General features: G+C 38.5%; 2 protein-coding genes across 8 annotated transcripts in view; one reads left to right on the top strand and one right to left on the bottom strand.

The window, feature by feature from the left end:
• The window catches only part of LOC136265214 (uncharacterized), a 272681-nt gene that overhangs the window by 49472 nt on the left and 204942 nt on the right, over positions 1–18267 (bottom strand). The gene's annotated exons all lie outside the window — the stretch shown is intronic.
• On the top strand, positions 506–2498 carry LOC136264405 (uncharacterized). 2 transcript variants are annotated; one of them, XM_066059130.1, is made up of 11 exons: positions 506–647; positions 691–818; positions 884–1096; positions 1144–1266; positions 1323–1448; positions 1497–1565; positions 1618–1703; positions 1810–1942; positions 1997–2105; positions 2157–2233; positions 2294–2498. In XM_066059130.1, exons 3-11 carry the CDS (start codon positions 956–958, stop codon positions 2423–2425), a joined length of 996 nt encoding a protein of 331 aa, XP_065915202.1. In that variant the 5' UTR covers positions 506–647; positions 691–818; positions 884–955; the 3' UTR covers positions 2426–2498. The 2 variants fall into 2 exon arrangements, with proteins under 2 accessions (XP_065915202.1, XP_065915203.1); XM_066059131.1 differs by lacking the exon at positions 1497–1565 and having other exon boundaries at positions 2294–2497.

Here is an 18267-nt window from a genome sequence, read left to right as displayed (position 1 = left end):
TCCCATCTTGACATCTCAGTGTGATGAAGATACTAAGACCAAAATTTTGGACCAAATGGATGATGGCAACATATCAGTGCTCCTACATGCTCGTACATCTCATGATCAGAGTGACTCTTCTTCAAGAACGTCCATTTCTTATGATCCTAGCAGCATCATGAGTGACAAAGTAAGTAATGTATAGGCTTATTGCCAAGCATGGTAACTATGGTTGTAGTGCAGCCAGCATACATACTTTGAGTAGTTTTAATAAGCTCACTGATTTGCTGGTTACATAGCTACTGTAGCATACTATATACACCCACGTGGAATTCTATATGAGTACATGTAATAGGAACCCAGCTATCCCAGTTTGATATCACGATGGGATGAGGAAGATATCACTCACTGTAAAGATCTAGTACGAATGAATAAGGAGCAAGGGCACACTGTATCAGTTGCTATTAATGTGGTTAGAGGTTCCTCCAATTCGTTCTTCACATATCTTACTAATGTCTATTTTCAGAATTGCCCATTGGTTTACAGTTCCCCAAACAAGCAGGAGGCTACTTCCCAGAGTTTGGCAGTTTTAGTGCACCTGCGCTATCACCTATTTACAGCCAAAAACTGGAACACTGAATTTAAAATAAAGCCTACATCTGATAAAGGTAAATTGTGATAGCTGGAAAAACATCACAACAGTTCCAATAGGAAAGAGGGTTGTTGATATGATATTCTCACCACCAAAGCACATTGTTACCAAGAGAAAGCTGAATTTCTCTGATAGTCCTGATACGAATTCAGTTAAGCCATTGAGATGACGTCGCAAGCTTATAAAGGTTGTATTTTGTTGTGATAATTCCTTGACAGCTATTGTAATTATTGTGTGCTTACCATTACACAGAGATGTGAGGAGTTTCAGAAAAACACCGTAACAAAGCCTCCTACAATAGCGGAACCATCAGTGGTAGCACCTATGATTGCGACAACAACAGAGACAGTGGAATCCAAGATAACAGCCACACCTAACGTAACAGCTACAATGTCTACAGCAGTAACAGGAATGATTAATACAGCCGGAGCCAACAATGGAAGCATCATACCACTTACAGCCTATGTATGTTTTTGTGCTGTGGTACATATGACTCATATATATACATACAGGATCAGCTAAAAGCTATCTGGAAAAGAAAGCCGTGCTATGTAATTAAAGCTAGGTTTGGACATTTGGCTATACATCAAGGTAGCTTTCACAACTTGAAAGGAAATAACTGGTTAAATGATGAGGTCAGTGCATTGTATTATATACCTCTAAATTTGATGCACTAAAATTAATGTTATAGATAGTGAATGGATATTTACGCATGCTAGTTGAATTGAGGAATGACAGTTTTGCTGTCTTGTCACAAACCATCACTGCCTGGGTTAATCGCTCAAAATCTGGGAAATCATCGCACCTTTTAAGCAAGGTAAGATCACAAATGCTACGTGGAGGAGTTAGTTTATTCATACTATAGGAGACGCTAAGCACCAAAATGTTTATTGTTGGAATGTACAATCGTGGAGAAAACCACTGGATATTGATTGTAAGCAATTTGCATAGGGTGATACCAATACACTTGTTGTGCTGCTCTGTAGGCAATCAACATGGAAGAAAAAAAGTTTTACTACATCGATCCTCTTGGACCATCGCGAGCCATACGTGGAGCATACACAGGTTTGAAGTATGTTCAATACTGTAACATTGACTGTTAACATAATTATACAGTGCATCACTGTGAACTAAATTGATGCAATGCACTTTTACACCTAGTTTTATATGCTCCATAGAAGGTTCTTTGCTATGAGATATAACTGCGTTGGTCAAGACAACGTCTCATTGGACAAGTTTGAGCTCATTCAGCTCAAGAAAGGTGTGCAAAAGCCAGGAGACAGCTTCAACTGTGGTGTTTTGAGTTTAAAGGTATAACATCTCGCTTTTGTAGCTAAGGCTATAAAGTTTGTGTATTATACACAGATTGCTGAACAATTGTTAAATTTTAACCGTATCGACGAAGACGCCATTTTGCAAATGAATATGAAGAAAGCCAGAATAGATATAGGCACAGCACTCCTCACCAATTCAAGTAATTTGCTCTGCGTTAAAGTGTGCATATATACGTGTGTTTCAAATTCAGTTGACATGACTGAGCGCTGCATCATGTGTGGACGATCTGAAGAAAGTTTTCAGCATGAAGATTATACTGATCGCTGGGTATGCTATACACATATATTATTCATGTGAGAACTTTATGTATATTTATTGTGTATGTAGATCCAGTGTGGTAACTGTAATGTGTGGGTGCATGTAATCTGCTCAGGAGTAACTGTGGATGACCCTTCAGCACCCTCTTATGAATTTAACTGTATTGATTGTGTCAAACAACGTAAAGACTTTACACATTAGCTAATGACTGTAACAATTGTTGATGTATATTGCTAACTAGTTAGCTATTTCATGGCATACATTAATTATGCTAGCTGCATCGCTTTTATGGCTAGCTATATAGCCTGGCATGACGCATGTCAGTGAATACATTAGTAGTGAATTGACAACATAGACTGATCACCGGCATCATGGCTGAGAATCCACGAAGCACAGGCCTAGCCGAGCATACAAGGCACAGCCTGTAGCCTCATACCCGATCACTGGCACTGTAGCTTTATAGTTTAAAAACAAGCTGTACGAAGAAACTGATCCGGCCGTGTTGCTTGCCGCGCCTGGATCATATTCAGCGTGGGGGACCACTTGTAGCAGAGGGGGACCAACCGTGGCGCTCTAGGTTGTCCGGGGGGGACAAGTTGAAGTGTCTCAAGTGGTCCGGGGGACCATATAGCGCGGCTTTAACTAGTCCGGGGGGACTGATTTTGGGGGGACCAATTGTCGCATGACAGAACTCCTGAAGTGATTTCGCTCAAATTTGGAATGTGGAGTACTGAAGGTGGATGGCGTGTCCACAGCAAAATCGTCTTGTTTCATCAAGGCAGAACAGAGCTACAGAGGTACGAAAAGTGCGTTTTCTTTCTTCCTGTCAATGATACTCACAGGTGTTGCGCGCCGGCTTCTTGGGCCGCACGACACACTACCGTGTGTCTTGATTTTTACCGAGTTTGCACACTATCCCGTTCTGCATTATGCAAAATAGGCAGAGTTTCAGCTTCTCTGATAACCAATGCACAAAAATTGTGCCTATTATGCTGGCATTATGCTCAATGCTTTTGGCTACCTATGCCCAAAATTATGCTGGCATAATCGGCGCAGGCCTAAACAGAATAGTCGTTGGTATCATATCAGAGACAGTCAGCTGTCAGAAAAACTACAGATGGACAGTAAACTTACCTTAGAAAAAGCCACAGCGATGGCTCGACAGAGTGAATTCGTAAAACTGCAACAGAGAACATGGTGCTAAGAGAAGCACAAATTGAAGAAGCAAACCCATGAGCAACCATACTCCCGACTACAAAATCCACCAGCAAGGTATGACAATTGCTCCAGGTGTGCCAAACTCCATCACATGGTAGAGCACACTACCCAGCAAGTGAATCCATGTGCCACAATTGTAAAAAGAAAGCTAAGGCCACTTCAAAACTTTTTTGTAAAAGTAGAAGTGCCGTTGACCAGCTAACTGAAACAACAGAAGTCCATTCTCTAGTGACATCAGAATCAGCTGAAGAATCGGTTGAAAACTCCTATCTAGGAATGATTCATGAAGGTGACAGACTGCAGGGGCGGATCTAGGATTTATAAAAGGGGGGGCTAATTGAAGGTGCTAATCTCTTGGGTAGAGGGTGTGCAAAGCACACTCTCCAGCATGCGAAGCATGCTAGAACTAGGGGGTCTGGGAGCATGTCCCCAGGAAAATTTAAAAAAATAGATGCTAAAATACTGCAATTTGGAGACATTTCCACATAAAATTCATAATATGTTCTGCCTGTAGATAATTTATATACTACCTTTAGATTATAGGTATGGCTCTCTGAAGCATTTTGCTAATGGAAAAGTTTGGGTAGGTACAGACAACCAAGTACATGATGCACCCCTCTCACAATTGCACAACACTGAATAGGTGCATGTTAGAATAATAATGTTGAAGGTGGAAAATTTTGAAATTTGAACAATACAAGATTGAATCTGAGAGCATTTTCAATGGAAATTGTGTACTTGAATTAAGTATTGCCATACATATTAACTACATATACACAAGTAGATGAATGAAGCCCTTTAAACAGACCAATGCACTTCGTTGTATGTATGGGTGCAGGCAGATTTGGAAAAATTCCATAACAGAACCAACTACATGTTTCCAGTGAATGTTCTATTAGAGTAGTTAGCTGACTGCTCTATTAGAGTATCTCGATCTTGTACACCTCCAATGCTGATCCAGGTCCTTGTTGAATAAACTTTAGCATAAATCAACTGATAATACCTTGGAAAGATGTTTATAAGGTGGTTTTATGAGTATTTGTATTATTAGTGATCATATAATTATGCTAAGACAAAATTTCATTATAATACTCAGCATATTGATCAAGTAAAACCTAAATTTGAAGGGGGGGCTTCAGCCCCCAAAGCCCCCCCCCCTCCCCCCCTGGATCTGCCCCTGCAGAGCTGGCATTAAATGGTTGAGCAGTTCAGTTTAAAATTAACACAGGAGTAGATGTGACAGTTATTCTGAAAACAGAAAACTTTAGAAGCAGAGACGGTTCATTGTCACCAGCAGACAGAACAATTAATGGTCCAGGCCAACATGTACTGAAAGTCCAAGGAAAGTTCATGGGCTATCATGAAAAAAACCACAGATCAATGCAATCCAACAAAGCCGGTGAACAAACAATCTATGTGATAGAAGACTTATGCAAAGCTTTGTTAGGATGTCCTGCCATTGAAGTCCTATAGATTTTGTCATTAATTTTGTTGAGCCAGTACAAGCCAGTGATATTTTCAACCAGTTTCCACAATTACTTACAGGACTAGGTAAGCTTCAAGACAGTTACCAGATCAAACTCAGAAATGATGCCAAGACATTTGCTTTAAATTCCCCATGTCAAATAGCAATACCACTGCTAAAGAAATGGAAGCATTTGAGGTGATTTCAAAGATTGAAGAGCCCACAGAATGGTGTTCTCCAATTTTTGTTGCTCCAAACCCAATGGCAAAATTTGAGTCTGTGTTGATTTAACACAAGTGTTTTCCATGAGTGGCACATCTTGCCATCTGTAGAACCCAAGAAATGTAAAGTAGCTATTGTTTCTGGCACACTGAATTACATAGCACTTGAATCCTCAAAGCTGACAACTTCTATTACTCCATTTAAGAAATATGCTTTTAATTGTCTTCCAATTGGAATAACCTCTGCACCCGAACATTTCTAAGGAAAGATGAGTGCTAGTGTTGTCAGACTCCAGAGTTGTTTGTCTATTCTAGTTTTATATGGAAAATGACCAACGTCTCAAAGCAACTCTCAAGAGAATAAGTGAAGCAGGCCTTACACTTAATAAAGAGAAATGTATTTTTGGTGCTATCAGCATCAGTTTCCTAGACCAAATTTAAACTGTACTCAAATTTTTCCGTCTTAGCTGAATCCCTTCACTATTAATAAAGTTAATAGTAAATGAGTTCAGCCTAAGATCCGTGCAATTATTATTATTACTGTGACATGAAACCCGAAACCAAGTAACCTCACTGAACTTCTTGATATGCTTAACCAGCAAATTTTCCCCACATTTACTGACTGACAAGTATGGGGTGCCATTTGTCTCAAAACCTCAAAAAATGAGATCTAAACTAAATATCGTCGATATTTACTAAACATCAACGACATTTGCTAAATATCGACGACATTTAGCTAAACATCGACGACATTTGCTAAATATCGACGACTTTTGCTAAACATCGACGATATTTACTAAACATTGATGACATTTGCTAAACATCGACGATATTTAACAATTCACCTGCTTTTGCGTTTTAATTTTCTGCGAATCCTTCAGCATAATAATATTATAGGCGCTTATGCTTGTAAATACTAATTGCTGATTAGCTGCTTGTGACTGTAGATGAACCATCTGTGGTGCTATGCGTGACTCATTAGGCTTGTTTTCATTCGGATGAGTCCATGACCTTTAATGAAAATAATTGCTGCACGTTTATTAAGAACAATGTTGCTGTCATTGGCGACGAGAGGAACTGATCTCATCTGTAAGTAAGGATGTGAGGTATGGAGTTACCTTTTCAGTTGTAAATGTGAAAATTTGTAGACTGCACGTGTTTCACTTTTCATCCCTGGGTGCCAATACTCTCAGTGACAGAATTATTGAATATAATGCCGTCCGCTGTCACTGGGAGTATAATTCGGCTGAGTATAATTATTTAGTTGCATGGATCAAATAGTGTTTTATTTAGTTGTTTATTAATACTTTACAGGACTGTAATGCACCTATCAATGTAATTCCCGACTATATACCACTGATACGGGCTGAGGGTAGGAGATTGGTGGGGGAATTGATCGCTAAACTGTTTCTCCAACATAGTGGGGATCTATCTTCACTAAAGAAATTCACTCAGACAGCAAAGGTGTGTGCTTTCAGGTTAATTAGGAAGGAGTGTCTCGGGTGCTAGCTACTACGTTCTGTAACAAAATATTTGGTCCGGGTGCATAAACTGTCCGGCCGGACCAAATATGTTCGACATAGATGGTCCGGCCGGACCAACTATGACGACAAAAATGGTCCTACCCAAGCATAAATGGTCCGGGTTACAAATTTTAAAATAGCTAAGCCAGAGTGACCCCTCCTCGTGAATAGCTACCCGTATACCGTATATAATACCATATAATAGCTAATTATGTTAGCTAGCTAAATGGTGGTTTTAGCCGCATCTCTTTGAAGTGATGTCTTCTCAAAAATCTCTCAATATGCCGCTATAAAGTCTTTAAACCGGCGCCAGTGCTCAGTTAACTACGCATGTGCAGCTCGCTAGTTGATTAGTATATTTTGCAAGACCCGCTCGCTTAACTATTGAAATTGGCGTGTGTGAATTACGTAGCCAGCTGGCAATACAGCTACTGAGTTTGTGATCCTGTTTCAGAACTTATAGCTAGTGCTTAATCGTAAAGTGATCATGGCTTCTGCGGATGAAGAGGATAACCACTGCAGGGGATGTCACAGATGAAAGTGAGACTGACTTGAGCCAAAATCCTCATCAGAGATAATGAAAGAAAGAAACGGAAAGGGGGAAAGTTAGATTACAGATGGCTTGGTCCTTATGAAATTGTAAAATCACTTGGAAAGGGTCTCTACAGCTTAAAAGGAATTCAAAATCCTAAAAAGGTTATTGAAAGAGTGCATGGTACACGTCTCAAGCCCTATTTGCCTCCAATACACCCGGAGTCTCCTATTGATCCAATTACTGCAGATACTTGAAATGGAAGCCCATTATTGAATTAAGAAAAAGCTGTTTTTACATCGTTGCTGACTGAGGAGAATTATTGTGAAGTAAGTCCATTACAATAAAAACACACAGAAACTACCAGTATTGAAATGACTGCATCACCAAGTAATGGAGTAAGTCAGCAGCACTCTGATGTTGTAGAACATAAGCCTAAGGATGTGACTATGATTGAAACTAGCACACCCCTTGCTACAGTGGGCTTTGTTCCTGAACTAATTCCAAGTGACACTCAGCTTTCACCAATTAGTGAGACTAAAGAAAGGGTACAAATTAGATGTACGCCTCGATTATCTGAGAACAAAATTGTAGATACCATATTTGATTCACCGAAGACAGTGGATAAATGTAAAAGACAGTTGCAGTTTTCTATGTGATCAGATGTGATAATTGTCGGCAATGGACTCACACCATTTGTATGAACATGAAACCAGAGGATGCTGGCAGAGTTGAAAGATTCCAGTGCCATGAATGCTTTCAGAACCTTTATAAAATTAATGATTTTGAATGATTTATGCTTTGCTTTTGTTGTATGTTATATTGTTAAATGTTAACAGAGCTCAATTACCAGTCATTAAACTTAATAATACAGGTACAGCTAATATCTTGTATAATTACGCATGTCAGAGTATTTTTGAGTCAACTTTATTTTAATAGCTACCTTTGTTTTAATTGGCTACCTTTGTTTTAATTGGCTATCTGTAGCATCAACCATGATGCTTCAGATAGCTATAATTTACACTGCTAAATTCACGCCAGCAATTAGCAATTGCATGCATGGAAAACTGGAGGCGGACCATTTATGTTCAGCCCGGACCTTTCATGCACTGGCATGGGTGGTCCGGGGGGACCAGCAGGGATGGATCTAGGATTTATAAAAGGGGGGGGGCTAATTCAAGGTACTAATCTCTTGGGTAGAGGTAGCGAAGCACACTTCCCAGCATGCAAAGCATGCTGGAACTAGGGGGTCTGGGGGCATGCCCCCCCAGGAAAATTTTGAAAAATAGATGCTAAAACACTGCAATTTGGAGACATTTCCACATAAAATTCATAATATTTTCTGCCTGTAGATATTTTATATACTGCCTTTAGATTATAGGTATGGCTCTCTGAAGCATTTTGCTAATGGAAAAGTTTGGGTAGGTACAGACAACCAAGTACATGATGCACCCCTCTCACAATTGCACAACACTGAATAGGTGCATGTTAGAATAATAATGTTGAAAGTGGAAAATTTTGAAATTTGAATAATACAAGATTGAATCTGAGAGCATTTTCAATGGAAATTGTGAACCTGAACTAAGTATTGTCATACATATTAACTACACAAGTAGATGAATGAAGCCCTCTAAACAGACCAATTCATTTCATTGCATGTATAGGTACAGGCAGATTTGGAAAAATTCCATAACAGAACCAACTACATGTTTCCAGTGAATGTTCTATTAGAGTAGTTAGCTGACTGCTCTATTAGAGTATCTCGATCTTGTAAACCTCCAATGCTGATTCGGGTCCTTGTTGCATAAACTTTAGCATAAATCCACTGATAATACCTTGGAAAGATGTTTATAAGGTGGTTTTATGAGTATTTGTATTATTAGTGAACATATAATTATGCTAAGACAAAATTTCATTATAATACTCAGCATATTGATCAAGTAAAGCCTAAATATGAAGGGGGGCCTTCAGCCCCCAAAGCCCCCCCCCCCCCCCCCCCTGGATCTGCCCCTGACCAGTTATGTAAGCACAAGTGGTCCGGCCGGACCATTTGTGACAGCATAAATGGTCCGCCCGGACCTTATATGCCCGGACCATTTGTGCGTTGACAGTTCGTACTAGAATCCACTCAAACTAACTCATCACTAGACCAACGCCACACAACCGTACAAATCCCCTCTTAGCCCCAGTATTCCCGGGGGTTACAAGTCGAGACTTGGTCATGGTTTGCAATGCCAGTACGTCCCCAGTAGGTGGGGAAATGTAATTTTCAGTGATGCAAATCCCCACCTTAGCCCGTATTAGTGGTAGTCGGGGACTACATTGATAGGTGCATAACAGATCAATACACAAATAAAATAGCTTGTTGTAATATTCATATGAATCTCAGCAGGCCACAATTTGAGTGCTCTTGCCAGACCAGTACTTTTTATTTAGTCGAATTTCCCAACCAAACGATATAATATGGACTTGCCTGCAAAGACGAAATTTTGAGATCATTTCAACTTGTCAACTAGCTACACGCACACAAGGTTAGGCCACTCCAATTGGTAATTATGTTTCTGGTCCACCGCCCGCATCCTTCTTTACAGAAAGTGAAATTTCAGAAATACATGGGGAATATGCAGGTGGGGACTATTCTACGGAACGGAACGGAACGGAACGGAACGGAACGGAACGGAACGGAACGGAACGGAATGATGGACTAAACTGCGGAACGGAATGCTTTCTCAGATTGAAGCTTGCAGCTTACCATTGCTGTACAAGTTATCAGTGGCACTTCCAGCAGGTAATCAAACGTTACCCCAAGAAAGATAAAACGAATTTAAGGATCGATTGTGGGTTCTTGTTGGTTGTCATTAGTAACGAAGTACTAATTGTGGGAATAGCTGACTCAGTGTGTTCATCTTCGGATATATCAAGTAGGGAACTAATGCATGACTTGTTTTTACTAGTATGTGAGTTATTTTTACTTACTTGACTTTAGAATGTACAGTCTGAGGCCCAGCCTTTCTAATCGGCATAAATCAGTATGTGTATAGCTACACTACAAAGGAAACAAGTATGGTGACAAGCTGAATCAACTCAGTCTAAGCAGAATCTAAAGGAATTTTGTGCAGTGTGTGAGGAGCAAACATTCAGATACCTCAAGGAGGCTATATTGTGTGAACATCAATGATTCATTAACAGAGTAGTGGACTATTGTCAGATATCTCAGCCTGAGTACTGAGTTGAATTCTGGATGGGGTCTATTTTACAGAATGGAATGCTTTCTGAATCAACTTGCAGCTTGGCTAGCTGCTATCATTGCTGAAATTGCATTTTATCAGTGGAACCTCCAGGAATTCAAAATGGAATAGGATAATTATAAAACATTAATGGATTGTTTAGGTAATCATGACTTTATTCAGTCTAATAAACAGATTATATGGTTGATTGAGTGAGGTATCACTTTCAGAATGTTCAGACGACCAGTGATGAGATGCATGGATTCATCGAATTTTTGTTGTGGTTGGAGACATTAAATATCCAAAAGCAAACTGACTGTATAATATTAATTCACTTTCTTTATATTTTCTCAATTTTGAGCCTGTATACAAATAATTGAATTTTCCTTGTCAATAGAAATCCTAGAATAAGATGGGAGAGAAACTTCTTTGTTTACCAAGAGTTCGTAATACTGATTTGTATGGCAGAGAGTGTCTAACTCTCAGTATGGCCTGTACAAACACCCTGCATAAAGTTCACCTTTCATCAAATCAACACCTTTACTGGGGGATAGAAAACTGTTGATTAGTGTTGCTGAAGAAGGTAAAGCCTTTGTTCTGAAATAAGGCCGAGGTGTTACTTTAAGCAGGGTGTTTGGTGAATGAATGCATTCAAGTTAGACACTCCACCTTATTATGAACTCTTGGTACAACTTCAAAGGAAATTGAAGAAAACATACAGATGAATCAATAAAATCATTACAGTAGGGTGAATTACAGACTAGTGAGATCTTGGTTAATTAATGACAGTGGTTGGAGATTAAGTATGGTAGCTTCTTGTTCTTGAATATGTTGCAAAGTGGAAGTACAAATCAAAATGGGATATCAATTTCATTATGAAAAATACATAAATAATCTAGCATTACTATTTCATTTGTCCTCCACTTAAACATGCTACAACAGTACTAGTGTCAGTACATTGGCAGTGAGTCTACCTTGAAATCTCAACTCTAGAGTAGATCCAACACAGGACAGCCCGCACTGTAACAAATACATGTGATCCCATTGTAATTTCATGGACCAGCTGGACTGGGAATCACTTGAAAATAGACGAACAAATTTAACCTGTTTTGTTTGAAGTGAAGCATGTGAAATGTTACACTTAAGAAATCCTAGGATTCTTAGGTGGTATGTAATTAATGTGAGTGTTGCATTTCAGGTCTGACTAGATACATTGAAATTACACACACATCCTGGTCCAAATCACGTTTGCCTGGTGGCTACAGGCATGGTTTCACATGCGGCTTATAATAGAGATTTGGCTGATCTTGGAGTTTTGGTATTTAGCCTGATTCAAGGCTAGCAGTCAGACACATCCTTCAATTGTGCAACAGATAAAATCAGCTCACTATTGAATACGGCATTAGTCCACTGCACCAGCTGTTAATATATAAATAACTCCATGCATACACTTCAGTGATGTTTGCAGAATATACCCTCCTTGCGGTCTGCCAAAATATTTGCTCCTCACACACTGCACAAAATTCTTCAAGTTTTAATTCAGCTGGCTCTTTCCTGTTACCAGTATCTTCCTGCTTGCTTTATTTATACACTGACTTATGACTTGAAAGACCGGCCCAGACTGTTTTCTACTAAAGTCTAAATAAGAAAAACAGCTCACATAAAGTTCCCTTCCGTATGGATGAACATCACTGATACAGCTCATCCCACAATAATACTTCGTTACTAATGTCAACCAACAAAAACCCACAATCGATCCGTTAATTCTTTTTATCTTATGTTTAATCACCCACTGGAGATGCCACTGCTAACTTATAAGGGAAGTTTCAGCAATGGTAAGTTGCAAGCTTCAATTTTAGAAAGCGTTCCGTTCCGTGGTTTAGTCCATCATTCCGTTCCGTTCCGTTCCGTTCCGTAGAATAGTCCCCACCGAATATGCACGCATCAGATTTTTGAAAAAGCTGGATTTCAGAAACAAATATTGGGCTGCTACAAACATGCTAAATCTAACTGCTTACGTGTCACTATATATGTCTTTTGTCAGTGAAAACCTGCAAGAAATGAGCACAGTGCATAGTACAGATCGATATACTTTAATAAAACAGTTAGAAAATCACAAAAATACTCTAATTGGCAGTCACCTCATTATTGCTTTGTTACTGAATTCCGCCCGCCCGCATCTAAAACTAAACTTCAGATGACCAGAAACATAAAAACAAATTGGAGTGGCCTTAGTTCTAGAAATTTGCTGCCTGGTCTCCCAACTCAAAGGTAGAGCAACTTGTTAAGCTTGATTGTCAGTTTTGCATTATTGGTTGCATGCTTTTAATTCACCCTCAAGGAATTTTAATATTGATAACTTAGATCAAGATACTCTAGTAGAGCAGTCAATATTAAATTACTCTGATAGAATCATCAACATTATAGAGAGGCAACAGGGATAATTGAAGAATTTTATTTGCTATAGAGTCATCCATGTAATTTATTTAATAGCAGGTACAGTGGAACCTCTCTTATCCAGGTAGTCTGGTATACTGTCCTTATCTCAGAAATATCCGTAACTAGCTAATATAGTAAAGCTAACTGTTCTGCAATGTTACTATTGCTACTATATACATTTTAGTCGGTAGAAGGGGAAGTCACTACAGAGCATTCGTGGTCACTCTCCTGGGTTGTAAATTTTTTTTATCACCTAGCAACCAAGTGGTAGTTAGAATCAACAAGCCACTTAACACGTAAACATCTTATTGTCAATAGACTATAGGCCACACGCATGCGACTAATTTGGACTGTCTGGGCCTGGATAAAAGAGGTCCAGATAGGGAGATTTCAAAGTTATTTCACAGGTCCCTTAGTCCTGTAGAGCAATGTATGAGTCAGAGGCTGTACAGTTGAATTACAAAGTGCAAAATGATTCCAGTTTGTGTCAATGAACACCTACCTATCTACTGTATCAGTGTGAAAAGTTTAAAGTGAATGAGAATTTTTAATTAATACTTGGAAAGTACTGCTTCTACCTTTTGCTACCCTGTCAGTACTCAGCAGCAGGCTGCTACAATTTTCAAAGTCAATGGCAATAAATCATCACAGTTTTTTCCCAGTTTTAAGAGTCAACAATTTTCAAACATGAGACATATTGTGTGTAAATCAACAGCTGTAATTTCAAACAGCTATAGTGCATTTTTTTACATCTGTACAGCAAAAAAAGAAAAACACACATGTGCATAGTGTGATGTCACTAAAGTCTAGCCTCATTATATTATGTTTTTTTGTTTTCTTTCCTTTTTAGTTGTCTCCTGGTATACACTCACAAGCTTGATGCGGACATTCTGACAAATAACAAAAGAAACCCAAAACGGTACATTTCTGAGCTGACTATGGATCATCCATAGCGAGTTGATGAGCAACTGCATACTAGGTAGACCTACATACAAAGCAAATACAGTGGAGTAGAATCTTACACTGACACTGCACCATTTAGTAATATGCTTAATTCTTTGTTCCACTACTTGAGAAACTTTGGCAATGGTGAAATTGATTGTCACCAAAGATCTGCTGTAGTGATTTCAACGGTTGCATACTTCGTACTATTTTAATTAATAAAAGGTTAAACATGTTAATGTTTAATATCAGTACAAATACATAAGTACTGTACACATGTGTAACTCAGTAGCTGCCAAGCACAGATAAAATGTGCTTTATTACAAAAGGCCATCTAAGAATAGATGTAGGGGTGCTCGAACACTTTCTTTTTACTGTGTAGTAACTACAATAGGAAGGTACTGCTATAAGCTACAGGTGCACTTGTATTTTATAAACGCTAATATCTTTTAAAAATTAATGTGCTTGTGCCAATTATGTTGGCATGATTGTATATTAACAGGCTAGCAAAAGCATCAAGTATTATGCCAGCATATAATACAAGATTTTAAAGCAATGTGAATGTAAGAAATATGTGCAGCAAAACATGAACACACTATGCATAATGCTGCATTTGATATCAAATGTACAGTACTCTTTTTTAAGCTGATTTGATATACTCTAATAGAGCAGTCACAAAATATATTCTAATAAAACAGTCAGCTCTCAACCACATTATTTAATTGCATGTGATGGGGCATTTAGAATGTAACAATATCCTCTCAACCAATCAGTTTGGCTTCCACCAAAAACATTCTGATCTTCGACTGCTATTAACTGTCCATGACTTAGCATCCAGTTTAAATGACAAAGCACAAACTGATTGCATACTGCTGGATTTCAGCAAGGCATTCGACAAGGTTTCCCATAAACTCTTGCTGTTAAAGTTAAGGTACTATTGAATTACCAGAGAGACAATTAACTGTGTTTGGTCTTTTTTAACCAAGTAAGTTTTTTGTGATGGTTCTATTTCAGAAGCTGTCAACGTTACCAGTGGAGTACATCAGTGCTCTGTATTGGGCCCCTTACTGTTCTTGTTTTTATAAATGACTTTCCCAGCTGTATTAAATCTACTTGTCGCCTAATTTGCAGATAACTGTCTGTTGTAACGTATTAAGACACGTACAGATAGGTATCTTTGGAATAAGAAGGCCAATAGCTAGCTAGCATTCACAGTACATTAGTCACTTTGCATACCGTACGAAGGAAATTTTGACAATAGAAAAATTTAACAAAATTGACAAATCAATTAAATTCATCAAACTTAAGTTCATCAAATGTCTTTAAAAGTACAGGTTTTGTCTACAATTTTTTAATTTCGTCAACATTTTATTCATCAAATCTGCTGAAATGTGAATTCGTCTAATTTTTCTTACATCAAAATTTCCTTGTGTATGGTACAGCAGTGTAGGTAAAGTATACAAAGTGATGCAAACACATTTTTAAAATGCTGTATTGATGTCCATATGAAGATAGGCTTGTGTATATAAAAGACTGATTTTGTCACAAATATTTATTATAGCATGATAATAGTACATAACTGCACTAACAGGAAACAAATCTAGGTCGGCATATAAAAGTATAAAAACAAAATACAAGAATGGGGTATGGTATCAATGAGACAGCAACTCATTTGCAGCCAAATACATATAGTGCATTTTTGAGCTAGGTTTTGAAAATATGTTAGGTGGTTATTCACCTGGGTCAGTCAAGCCCATGAAACAACTAATTTAAATTGCCACATAATAACACTACATGTAAATGGGTAGTGTCAAGACCAGTATAAACCAAGATTTGAACTGTACTAGATCCCTTCTTCTCCCTACCCAATTGGTCTGGCCACACAAGGCAACCCAACATACACCACGCATGCACAAATTAAAGTATGTAGCTGTCATTGTGCACAAATTAAAGTATGTAGCTCATAAGCAACAATGTAGTGTATATTACAGACATGCATACTTGTCCTTAAAGTATCCTAATAAAATGGTCACCAAAAAAACTGTATTCATTGTTCATCATCTGGTCCCACTATTAAATTTAGGTATTTTAATTAAATTCCACAACATGGATGTATGCTTTTGCTTCCCTACCACAATGTTGCCATGTGGTTGACCACGTATATCTTTTTACCATCACTGTGCAATATAAGTGTAGATAAATGTGTGTGTGTGTGTGCGTGTGTGTGTGTGTGTGCGTGTGTGTGTGTGTGTGTGCTTGCATGCGTGTGTATTGTGTGAGGTGGTGTTGTTAATTAAATTAGCAATAATGTTAATTAAATTAGTGATGCATGTACTTTCAGGCTTGACTCCTTATGTGTGTATTGAGTGTGTGTGTGTGTGTGTTTGTGTGTGTGTGTTTGTGTGCTTGCGGCATGTGTATTGTGTGAGGTGGTGTTGTTAATTGAATTAGCGATAGTGTTATTTAAATTAGTGATGCAGTTACTTTCAGGCTTGACTCCTTATGTGTGTGTTGAGTGTGTGTGTGTGTATTGTTTTGTGTAGTGATGGTGTTAATTAAATTAGTGATAAATTTATTTTCAATTACACCAGTCTTGGCTCCTTGTGCATGTGTAGATCTCAATTTTTATAACACAAAGCACATAGGATTTGTGCTGCGCTGTATGTGTGAATGTATTGATAACTGATGCGGTGTTAATTCAAATTTTTGGAATTTTAATTAAAGTCTGGTTCAATCAGTTCAGTAGTAGTATGCTTGTAATAGTATGCTTGGATATAGTTTTTGTCTTGTAACTCTTGTATGATTATGGAGTTGGTTTTATGTGCATTTAATTGAATTAACATTCCACGTCATTGAATTTTAACACCATTACCCAGTACTCATACACATAATACCAATACTTGTGCGTGCGTGCGTGCTTGCCATTTGTTCATAATCGATTAAAATGATGTTTCTTTCTGTAGATGATCTGTGGACAGATAACATGATGGGGACAATACGGCTGCCACATCTGGAAATAGCATAAAAGCTGAATATATATAAAAATAATTACTGTTAATCTGTAATGTAATCATGTGTTTCTTCTTTTTATCATGTAAACAATGATTTATTCACTTGCCAGTTTCAACAAAATTAATAACGAGATCACGTGATCTGGCCTGCCTTATCAATACCATCACACTTTCTATCTACTACGTGTTGGGTAGCACGGCTAATACGAGAGATGATAAGTACAATGCAGCACTGGGCATATACTCATTCTCACCCTATGCGAATAAAACGCATCACGTGATCTATACGTTTACACATTCCACCAGCTTGCAATTTGCCATTACTCCTCAGCAAGGCATAGTTTGATTGCTAATTAGTACCTAGCTGGTTTATTTATTCTTTCTTTAAAAGATAAAAAAAGAGTTAGTTTTAGGCGGTAGAATCAGCTAGCTACCCTTTGTATGCCATCATACACTAACATCCCCAAACAGCTATCATTTGTTGGATTGAGCTTTCATTTCCACACCAGGAATGTATAAAATTGCGCACGCGTCGTTATTAATGATAGTTCAGCCGGCCCACTAATGTAGTGTTCGATTGTGGTGTTCCGTTAGGCATGTGTTTACATCCAAGAAGTATGCAGCTGGCCGCTACAAGAAGACTTGGAGATGTCCTACTGTTGCTCTAAATGAGTCTACCAAAGTTAAGAAAACGCGAGGTGGATGCGGTACGTTTGTTCGTACCGTGTGACAGTATTGCAGGGCGATCTATGTGCAACAACCCTATCCTACATGTACTTTAGTAAGGTAGTTAGTTGGCGATACGTGGAAGGATACAATCCTACCACCCAGGGTACCAAACCCTCACTGGTGGTGTGTATTACTCCACCAGAGATGCGCATCCGTACTAGCATGGCTGTCTTTTTGTGTGCTCAATTGGGCTCTGTACTTACAAATGATTACTGCTGCTTAATGCCATGTCGCTTAATAGTTGGATATGTGTCATTGTGCACAAATCTTGTATGCTATAGAGTCTCTAGACCGTCTTTCACGTGAGAGTCTGCCTCTGCCAGACTGAGTTCTGTCACTGGAACATTGAAAAGCGAAAAACGTGCAGTGTACATGCTGTCACATTTACAGCTTTAGAGGCTAACCCCATACCTCGTATCCTCACAGATGAGTTCCTTCCTCTCAGTCCAACTCGTCGCCAACACAGCAACATTAACCTTAATAGATGCGCAGCATTAAAGGAGGTCCAAATGCCTAATGAGTCACGTAATACCACAGATGATTCATCTAGCTAAAGTCGCAAGCAGCTAATCAGCAATTATTAGTATTGTACATGCCTATAATATTATAGTAAATTATCCGCAGAAAATTAAAATGCGAAAGCAGCTGAGTTGCTGAATATCGTCGATGTTTAGCAAATGTCATCAATGTTTTTAACAAATGTCGTCGATATTTAGCTAAATGTCGTCGATGTTTA

This window comes from Dysidea avara, chromosome 8, assembly GCF_963678975.1.
Source record: "Dysidea avara chromosome 8, odDysAvar1.4, whole genome shotgun sequence".
Taxonomy (NCBI): domain Eukaryota; kingdom Metazoa; phylum Porifera; class Demospongiae; order Dictyoceratida; family Dysideidae; genus Dysidea; species Dysidea avara.
This window is presented reverse-complemented; position numbering and strand designations above follow the sequence as displayed.

Excerpts from the sequence above, each read along its gene's own strand:
- LOC136264405 (XM_066059130.1), top strand. The coding sequence starts at position 956 with ATGATTGCGACAACAACAGAGACAGTGGAATCCAAGATAACAGCCACA. Across the intron at positions 1,704-1,809 it reads GGAGCATACACAGGTTTGAA|AAGGTTCTTTGCTATGAGAT; the intron begins GTATGTTCAATA and ends TATGCTCCATAG. Across the intron at positions 2,106-2,156 it reads AGCACTCCTCACCAATTCAA|TTGACATGACTGAGCGCTGC; the intron begins GTAATTTGCTCT and ends TTTCAAATTCAG.